We start from the raw sequence: 9,927 nt of genomic DNA, 5'->3' as shown, positions 1-9,927 counted from the left end.
TAAGAGGCCGGCCCCAAATTGGGACTTGAGGTGGAGTGGGGGTGGCCGGAGGCGGGATTCGAACTTGGCCCTCGCAGGCCGGAGGGCAGAGCTCGGCGCTCGACTGGCCCGGCCTGGGGGCGGGGCGGGGCCTGGGCGGGGCCCGGGCGGCGGCTCCTCCTCGCGCTGGCAGCGGCGGCGCGGCTGGCGCGAGCTCGGCGCTCGGCTGGGGCGGCCTGGCCCACAATGAATGGCCGCCGCGGCTGCCGCTGCTGCTGAGGCGGAGGCCGCGGAGGCCGCGGAGGCGGAGGCCGAGGCCCCGGCGCAGGCGGGGCGCGCCCCGGGCCCAGGCCCGGCCCCAGCCGCCGCAGCGGAGCCCGGCGGGAGCCCAGGGAGCGCGGCCGCGGCGCAGGTGAGACGGGCCCGCCCCAGGCCCGCTCCCGGCCTCCTCTCGCCGGGGCGACCCGAGGGCATCCGAGGGCCGAGCGGGGCCGCGCCGGGGTGGGGGCGGGGGAGCCCGGTTCGGACCCGGGCGGAACCGAACCCGGGCGCGGGGTCGGCGCGGGCGGGCCGCGGGGCTCGGGGGGCGGCGGGCCCGGGAGTCACCCTCGGCGGCGGGGGCGAGGCCGGGCCGGGGCAGGTGTCGGGGCGCCGGCGAAGTTGCAGGACCCCAGGAGGGGGAGCAGGAAGAGGCCGCGGGGGAGGGGAGGCGGCGCCCCGGGGGGTGGGGGGGAGGCGGGGTGCGGGGGGAGGGGAACGGGGTGCGGGGAGGGGCCGGCAGGTACCGGCCGGCGCGGGCTGCGGCGGCTGGGTCGGGTTGCAAGCTCGGGGGGCGGCCTGCAAGTGGGGCAGGGTGGGGGAGGGCGGAGTTAGCGCGGGTGGGGGCGTCCCGGAGATGTGTGCCGGGTCAGGCGAGGTAAGGGGCCGGGAGACATTGAGGGAGGGCAGCCAGATATGGGGGCGATCACGCTGCGCCGGGCCGGAGACTTGAGGTGTTGGGGGGATACGGGCACCCCAGAAACTCGTGGCACCCGCGATGCGCAGCCTCTTCCTCAGCCAGGTGTTAGCTCAGCGCCAGATCTGGGCGGGGAGCGTCTCTTCCCGTCTCTCTGGCTGTCAGGCCCCTGTCCCCACCTACCCTTGGGGCAGCCCTTGGCGGGCTGTACCAGGCGCTGGCCAGCGGGTGGGCGTTCACGTGGGCAGCTTGGGGAAAAGTCTGGGTGTCTTGTTTACCCCAGGGGGGTGCCCCTCCTGGAAATCTGCAGGGAGGCAGCCTCGCTGAGCCTCTTGGGGTGCGTGGGGTGGGTCCTAGATTCTTGCCTCACTCCGGTGACTGGGGCCAGTCTGGCATTTCGCCCCCCAGGTGTGGTCATGGGAAGTGAGACCATCTGGAAACTGGAGGAGGCCGGGGTGTTTGGTGACACTAGTTGTAGAAGAGGGGAGCCCGGGAATGCAGGACCCCCACCCAGCACAGGCCTTGGGCTCTGCCTCCGGGTGCCCCAGCGAACGTGCTGGCAGGGATGAGCTCAGGGCTTGCTCACTGCCACCTGGTTAGCATGAGCCGCCCCCAAGCTGGGGTTGGGCCTTGGTCACAGGACAGGCAGGAGGCCCCAGGTGACCTCACCTTGTGGGGTGCTGGGCCCCAGAGGGAGCCCCCCCCATTTCCTCGGCTTTTCTGAGGGCCATTCTTAGCCCCGTCCTAAGAGACGGGTTAGTTCCCTTGTGGGTGGGTTTTCCTGGAGTCTGGGGGGGAGGGGCTTGAACCCAGACACCCCATTCCCTCCCATTCCTGGGGAGCGTGGGAGCCCAGCAGGCTCACAGCCGTGTCCAGCCGGGTTTGGCCCCGTTCCTCTCTCCGGTCCCGGGGTCAGCTCCCCAGGGCAGGAGCCCCAAAGAGCTGGGTCCCGCGTGCTCTGGACGCTCCAGCCAGATCACGCTTTAGTGACAGCCCGCCCCGCCCCCCCTTCCCTCCTGCTGCTGGGAGCAGCAGGAGCCAGGCCAGCAGCCCTGGGGAACGAGGCCTTCCCCGCCTCGGCTGGCCTGCTGCCGGCTGGGGCCTCAGGGCTGGGTGCCGTGTCCCCCTCCGTGCTCGGGCAGAGGCCGCGGAGCTGCCCCGGAGCACGGATGTTAGGGAAACCAGAGGCACCTGGTGGGAGTCCAGCCGTGGGCTCCTAAGACCCCACAGCCCTGAAGCAGAGACGTAGGTGGGGGAGCAAAGGTTTTTGGGGTCCAGCTCGCGCTCCATGCCCCCACCTGCACCCTGCCTGGGGGAGGGCACAGGGGTCTCTGGAGAGCCTTGAGCGTGATCCCAGGGCAAGGCAGAATCTCCTCATGGGCTCCCCGCTGGCACCTGCAGGGTGGGGGGCCCCCTCCAGCCCTTGTAACCCCCGAGCATTCACTTGCCTCTCAGGGGTCCCTGCTAGGTCTGCCCGGTCCCTCTTCCCCAGCCCGCGGGTGCTCCTGGCTGCCCTGCACCACCCCCGCCTCTGTTCCGGGGCTAGGACACAGCTCCCGTGTCACCTCACCCCCGAACCCCCGGGTGCCCATGACGCCGCTCCGCTCAACAGTCGCTGGGTCCCCTGAGGGTGACCTCACCTCCAGCTGCGCCTCAGCAGGCCCGGTGCACAGTGACAGGACGGCCCCCTCCGTAGGCACCGCACCCCGGCGGGCCGGCACACGGGTTTCTCTGGCCTTGTGAGGGGCCACCATGGTGAGCCCAATTTAGAGCTGAGAAGACTGATGTCAGGTCAGGGCCGGGGGGAGCTCTGGAAGAAGGGGTCCTGGTGCCTGGCAAAGCCAGACTCTGCACTCCTGGCCAGTGTGCCCCGTGTGAGGCCGGCAGCGGTGGCAGGGGCTGGTGGCAGGCCCCAGCGGGAGGAAGCCTGCAGCACTCAGACTTGCTCCCCAGCGAGGTGGCAGGAGAGCTAGGGTCAGGGCTTAGCGCCCTCGCTTTTCCCACCCATGTTCCGGGTTCGGTCGGCGGAGGGTGTTTGGCTGTGTCCTGACGCGGACAGGAGCCAGATACGCCCCTCCCCTCCTGTTTTTGGTCGGTCTTTTGGGTCACACCTGGTGGCGTTCAGGGTTACTCCTGGCTCTGAACTCAGGCTTGCTACTGGCAGTGCTCGGGGCAATGTATGGGACGCCAGATATGAGGGCCCGGTGCCCCTCCTGTTTTAACCCCATCCTTCCCCCCTGGCTGGCCCCGGTGGCGGGGCCCTCCTCACAGGACAGACGAGGGAGGCTCACACAGGGAGGCCCAGGAATGTTGCTGCCCTGCCAGGCATTGCACATGCCCTCAGGTGGCCTGTGCTTGGTGGGCAAACTGACGGAGAGGGCTCAGAGGACTGGGGTGTGTGTGGAACCCCAAGTTCCATTCCTGACCACCCCCAGCACCCCTCGACCTGAGCCTCGGGCCTTCCGTTTGATTGGCCAGGTTTCTCCAGGAGTGACCCCTGGACCTCTGAGCATTGTTTAGGGCACCTCCACCCCCCCCAAGAAGAAACCGCAGACACTCCAGGTGCCAGTGATGGGGTCACTACTGCCTGTTCATCACTCCTTGAGGCCCCAGGTATCTCCCTCCCCCCCCCGGGGGCCCCCGGACTTGGCCTCACTGTCCATCCTGACAGCACCCCAGGAGGACCCTGCATCACTTGCTGGAAGGCTGGTTTCCTCCTGGGGTGCCCCAGGAGCTCCCTAACAAGAAGGGGGAGTCCTCGGCCATGCCAATAGCTTCATCCAGCAAATTGCTTGAGGCCCCGCACCCCCCCAAGACTGTGCCAGGGACCCTTCTGATGCTGACCAGGACCAAGAAGAGAGAAATGGAGCCAGAGAAGCCTTGGGGGAGTCAGAGCTGGCACTGGGCTCTGTGGAAAGCTTCAGAAGGGGCACCTGTGTGGGGCCGGTGGAATGGATAGTGGCCTGGGAGGGCCCAGGAGCTGTGACAGGGTGGGGGTGGGGTGCAGGACCCTTGAATCCCGCAGAACTAGGAGCTGGGGTTGAGCCTCTAGAGGCTGGGGGGAGAGGAGCCAGCCTGGCTCAGAGGGACCGCAGGATTGAGTGGCTTTGGTTGGATGGGGGGGTCATCAGCGTGCCATCCCTTGTTACCCTTGGCTCCTCAGAGAGGCGTGCCCAGGCCCGGGTCGTGGGAGGGGGCAGCTGACCATCCAGGGGAGCAGTGCACGCCTTCCCCTGCCCCATCTCAGCTTGGGGAGCCCCTGAGTGGATCCGAAGCTGGGTGCTGGCCCCGCCCCCCCAGGACCCCCGCTGCTTCAGGGCAGGGCTGCGCTGGGCAAATATTTGTGGCATATCCGCAGGAGACCATGGAAACCGCCCGCTCAGCCCATGCCAGCCAGGCCTGGCTGGGCTCAGAGGGTCCCCTCCCCTTGGGGTGGGGGGTGCCTGCAGACCCCAGAAGGTGAGGGGACTGGTGATACCGCAATGCGAGACGGTTGGGGCTGGTGCTACGCCTCAGGTTCAGGGGCCATGCAAAAAGGAAGGGACCTTTGTCCAGGGAAGAGGGGGTACCTCAGGCAGGCAGTGTGCGGCTGGGGGTGCTCATCCCAGCCCAGTCCCCACCGTGTGGCCCTGCGAGAAAGCCCTTTGTGGCCCTTGGGGCTAGTGGTTGCGGGGCAGGGGGGAGGGGACAGCCACACCATCAGCAGCCCCCCCACCCCTGTCCCAGCTGGGGGGGTGGGCCTCTGCACTTCCTGCTTTCTCTGTTAGCCTGATGCGTGCTCCCCTCCCCCCTTCATAGCCAGCTTCACAGCCAAAATGTTGGGGTTCTTATGTGTTTGTGGGGGCCACACGAGTGGGGGTGAACTGTGGTTGGCCGCCTGCGAACTCTTGGCTGTTTATTTCTTGGTCTTGTGGCCGTACTGTACTCCAGTTTGGGACTCAAACCCAGGCCTCCCCCAGGCAGAGCCAGTCTGCCTAGTGCTGGGGCCACTCCAGGCCCTGCTCAGCAGTGACGCTTGGCAGTGCATTGAGGGGGAGGGAGATAGGTCGTGCACCCCACTCTCTGGTCCCTGTTGACTTATTTAGAAATGTGTTCCTTCCCCTCCCCTGGTGCCAACGTAATGCCCGTGGGGGTCCCTGAAAGCTGCCCTCATACATGCCGTGGTGGGGGCCCGTACAGGGGCTTCCATTCTCTGGCAGAGGGACTGTCATGTCTGCACTCTGGGGTCACTGGGCACTGGGACGGAACTTGGGGCCTCCCTCTTGAAGCGTGGGTGCTCCGGGCCCCCTCGCTGGCCCCCAGGTTGGGTTCTCTCCAGGCAGGGACTGGCTTCTCTCAGCCAGGCCTCAAGTGAGTGCTTGGGCCCCCTACTGGCCACGTGGTGGCAGGGTTCGAGCCTGGGTCCCACCTGTCCTGCTGGGCCTGTGTCCTGACCCCCGACGCAACTCCCCGGCCCCTCCTCTGGCCAGCACGTGCCGTGTCCAGACGGTGGGGCTGACCCCTGTGCCTCTCTTTGCCCGCCCAGGCGCCGCCATGGCGCAGACGCTGCAGATGGAGATCCCCAACTTCGGCAACAGCATCCTGGAGTGCCTGAATGAGCAGCGGCTGCAGGGCCTCTACTGTGACGTGTCGGTGGTGGTGAAGGGCCACGCGTTCAAGGCGCACCGCGCCGTGCTGGCCGCCAGCAGCTCCTACTTCCGGGACCTGTTCAACAGCAGCCGCAGCGCCGTGGTGGAGCTGCCGGCCGCCGTGCAGCCGCAGTCCTTCCAGCAGATTCTCAGCTTCTGCTACACCGGCCGCCTGAGCATGAACGTGGGGGACCAGTTCCTGCTCATGTACACGGCCGGCTTCCTGCAGATCCAGGAGATCATGGAGAAGGGCACCGAGTTCTTCCTCAAGGTGAGCTCCCCCAGCTGCGACTCGCAGGGCCTGCACGCCGAGGAGGCCCCCACGTCCGAGCCACAGAGCCCCGTGGCACAGACGTCCAGCTGGCCGGTCTGCAGCACGCCGCTGCCCCTGGTGTCGCGGGTGAAGACGGAGCAGCAGGAGTCCGACTCGGTGCAGTGCACGCCCGTGGCCAAGCGGCTGTGGGACAGTGGGCAGAAGGAGGGTGGCGGCGGCAGCCGCAAGATGGCCAAGTTCTCCACGCCCGAGCTGGCTGCCAACCGGCCGCCGCAGCCCCCGCAGCTGCCCCAGCCGGCCCTGGTCCTGGCGGGGGCAGGGGGCGCCGGGGCGCCGGGGGCTGGGGCCAGTGGGCCCAGCACGTCGGAGCGGACCAGCCCGGGCACCTCCAGCGCCTACACGAGCGACAGCCCCGCCTCCTACCACAACGAGGAGGATGAGGAGGAGGATGCGGGCGAGGAGGGCGCCGACGAGCAGTACCGGCAGATCTGCAACATGTACACCATGTACAGCATGATGAACGTGTGTCAGACCGGTGAGCGCCACCCGCCCGCCCGCCCGCCCGCGCCTACGCCTGCGCCCTCTGACGCCCCCTCTCCCGCAGCCGAGAAGGTGGAGGCCCTACCCGAACAGGTGACCCCTGAGTCCCGGAATCGCATCCGGGTGCGGCAGGACCTGGCATCACTCCCAGCCGAGCTCATCAACCAGATTGGCAACCGCTGTCACTCCAAGCTCTACGACGAGGGCGACCCCTCCGAGAAGCTGGAGCTGGTGACAGGTGGGCCAGGGGCGGGGTGGCCTGGGGGAGGGGGCAACGGAGCAGCCCGACTCGGGGGGCAGCGGCTCACACCCCCGCGGCCCCGTCCCAGGCACCAACGTCTACATTACCCGGGCGCAGCTCATGAACTGCCACGTGAGCGCGGGCACCCGGCATAAGGTGCTGCTGCGCAGGCTCCTCGCGTCCTTCTTTGACCGGTAAGTCCGGCCGGGGGGGGCGGCGGGGGCTCCGTCCCGGCCGCCCTGACGTGCCCTCCTCGCCCCCCCCCCACAGGAACACACTCGCCAACAGCTGCGGCACCGGCATTCGCTCTTCCACCAATGATCCCAGCCGCAAGCCACTGGACAGCCGTGTCCTGCACGCCGTCAAGTGTGAGTGGACAGCGCGGGGGGCGCCCGTGGAGGGCTCTGCAGGGTCCAGGCTCCCATCTCGGTTCAGCACCCAGGGCCAGCTAGAAATGGGGAGTGCTTTGGGGGTACACATTGGGATGGGGGGACAGGGTCACTGAACAGGGGGCGTCCTTGGGGTTTCCAGGAACCCATCTCCTCTCCCCACAACCACTCTTCACCGAGTCGCTGCCCACCCACCTCACCCACCCACCCCACACCCCAGAGGTGGCCAGGGGCAGTCTGGCTTGGAACCTGCAGCCACGCCCAGGCAGGGTGCTTGTCTGGGGTAGACTGTGCTGCAGGGCTGTGCTCAGGGTCGCCCCCTGGTGGTGCTCAGGGTCGTCCCGTTGCCTGGGATGAGGCAGGCTGGTGCCAGGTGAGCCCCTGCACCTTCTGCCCACGCACCCCGCATCTGGGTCCGCATTTCCGCCTCTGACCCCTGTGGCCACGTGCCCCACCTGTGGGTGTCAGACTGAGAGCCGTGGGTCGGTGTCCCGCCTCCGGGGCACCGTCCAAGCTACCACTCTGCCCGCCCGCAGACTACTGCCAGAACTTCGCTCCCAACTTCAAGGAGAGCGAGATGAACGCCATCGCCGCCGACATGTGCACGAACGCGCGGCGCGTGGTGCGAAAGAGCTGGATGCCCAAACTGAAGGTGCTGAAGACCGAGGGAGACACCTACACCACCTTCATCAGCGACACTGTCAAGATGGAGCTGGACATGACGGGCAGGATGGAGCTGGACCCCATGGGCGTGGAGCACGGCTTCGACGCGGCCAGCCATGACCAGCACGACGGCGATGCGGGGCCCTCGGCCGAGGCCCTGCAGTGACCCGGCCACCGGCCGCCTCGTCACGAGCTACTGTACACGGGGGGTGCTGCATGCCCCCGGCCCCCCCGCACCCCTCCCCCACCCCAACCTGAGCGGGGCCGGAACAGACCCAGGGGGTGTGGGGGGACCAGGGGTGAGGTCGGCGCTGCCTCCTGCAATCACCTCACTCTTAGCAATTGTCCCCCACAGCCAGTGGCAGGGTGGGTTGGGGGGGCCCAACAGCCCCTCCCCATGCCCTGGCCGCCTGGCGGGAGCATTCCTCAGCCTTCGCCCCTCACGGCAGCCCCCGAGACTCGCAGGGGCCCCGGGGTTCTCAGGACCCCTCTGCCCCCACCCCTCAGCCCCTCCACACAGACCCCCCAGTGCTTCCACGTTTCCAAAAGCGCCTTCCTGTCCCCCTTGTGTGTCCCTGCGTCGGGCTGGTCAGCGAAGCCCTGGGGCACCCTGTTTGACCACGGAGGACGCAGGCTCAGAGTCCCACATTGGACTTAAGGTGGAGGCAGCCTCGCCGGCCGGGCCCAAAAATAGGGAGTGGGGGCCATGCTCAGCTTCCTGCCCCCGTCAGTCCCCTGGGGCCCGAGTTGGGGGTGTTGGGGGTGCCTAGCTGGGGTGTCTGGAGAGGGACAGTGTCCGGGGCTCACAGAAGCTGCATCTGAGCGTGTGCATGTGTGCGTGCGTGGGGAAATTAGGCAGGGGACCCGGGGGTGCAGGTGGTGGGGGGCAGCCGCCCTGCCCTCCCGCCCCCAGCAGGGCTCCCCGCTGCCCCCCTGTATATACTTTTTAAAACCTTTTTTTAGTGAATGAAATACGGAAGTATAGGATTTCTTTTATTTTTCAAACATACGGGATTGTCCGTGGTGGTCCCCAGGGGTGTGGCAGGGGTGCGTGCATGTGGAATGTGGGTGCGCACTGCCTAGGAGTGGGGGGCCCTGCTGCTGCTGCTCGGGCTCCGGTGGGGTGTCCAGCCCCCCGGGCACCTACGGGGCACTGACGGGCATCCTGGCCTAATGCCGGGTGGGGCCCCCTCTCCCCCCAGAGTTTGACTTTGACATGACCTTGAACTCCAGGTCTTTTTCTTTCCTTTTTTTTTTTTTTTTTTGCCCTTTGAACTTCCAGCACCTGCACACGCAAACACCCCTGCCCTGGGTGTCACTCCCCTGCCCTTCCTGACTCAGGCCAGTGGGGTGGAGGACAGCCCAGCTGGGGGCCAGGCCCGACCCCAGCACCTTAGCGCCCAGCCCGTCCACGTGAGGGAGGGGGACAGCCAACACCCCCAGCTAAAGCACAAGCACCTTAGTCCTGCCCCGCCCCTCCCCTGCCCCAGCGATGATCCCAAAGCACAAACTCCTGGTCATGGAGGCGAACGGGGAGGGGGGCCTGTGCGGGGGCTCCAGCTGGACCCCCAAAGGCAGCAGAAGCTTCCTAGGCGCTCCCCTCCTTCCAGGCCTTAGTGGGGGGCCAGGGACTGGGGGCTTCTCCCTCCCACCCCCTGGCCTGGGCTGTCTCTTCCCCCCACCCCACCCCTTGCTTCAGGGACCCCAGGAGGTGCCCCTGGCTTCCGGCCCCGTGGGGGTAGGAGTGGGGGAGAAGGGCCAGGCGGGGACGAAACTCCTCATCAGGAGAGCCAAAGAGAGGGTTGTGCCTTACCCAGGAGCCCCTGCACCCCGCATGGACCCCCGCCCCACCCTGGGCAGTTGCAGGTACACTAACCGCCGCCACGGCTGCAGAGACTGGGGGACCCCCCTCAGCTCCTGCCCCCCCAACCTCGTTGACGCTGGATAGACTACCCCCCAGCCGGCCGACCCCGTGAAGTGCCAAGGCCCTGCCCCCAACCCCCTTGGGATTGCACACACTACTGTAAGGCCGCATGGACGGACGGACGGACACACGCGCTGGGCAATGTGAAGCCGCCGCCGGCGCTGCTGGCGGAATAAACGAACGCCTTTGTAACAGCCTGCTGCGTGCTGCTGGGTAAACTGAAGTAAACCCCGTGACCACTCTGCAGGGCATCCCCATCACCCGAAAGTGCTTGCTCACATGCAGGGAGGAGGCACCCCATGGTGAGGATGAGCCTGAGCTTCAAGTGCTGGGG

The 9,927-nt window shown here is 67.6% G+C and overlaps 1 protein-coding gene across 1 annotated transcript; it reads left to right on the top strand.

Moving 5' to 3' along the window:
* Positions 1-199: 199 nt before the first annotated feature.
* Positions 200-9,790, top strand: NACC1 (nucleus accumbens associated 1). Its single transcript, XM_055125689.1, has 6 exons — positions 200-391; positions 5,460-6,371; positions 6,441-6,614; positions 6,706-6,811; positions 6,888-6,985; positions 7,543-9,790. Exons 2-6 carry the CDS (start codon positions 5,468-5,470, stop codon positions 7,833-7,835), a joined length of 1,575 nt encoding a protein of 524 aa, XP_054981664.1. The 5' UTR covers positions 200-391; positions 5,460-5,467; the 3' UTR covers positions 7,836-9,790.
* Positions 9,791-9,927: the final 137 nt, after the last annotated feature.

The sequence above is a fragment of the Sorex araneus genome, chromosome 2 (assembly GCF_027595985.1).
Source record: "Sorex araneus isolate mSorAra2 chromosome 2, mSorAra2.pri, whole genome shotgun sequence".
Classification (NCBI taxonomy): domain Eukaryota; kingdom Metazoa; phylum Chordata; class Mammalia; order Eulipotyphla; family Soricidae; genus Sorex; species Sorex araneus.
Note: the sequence above shows the minus strand (reverse complement) of the source record. Positions and strands in the feature narration are given on the sequence as shown.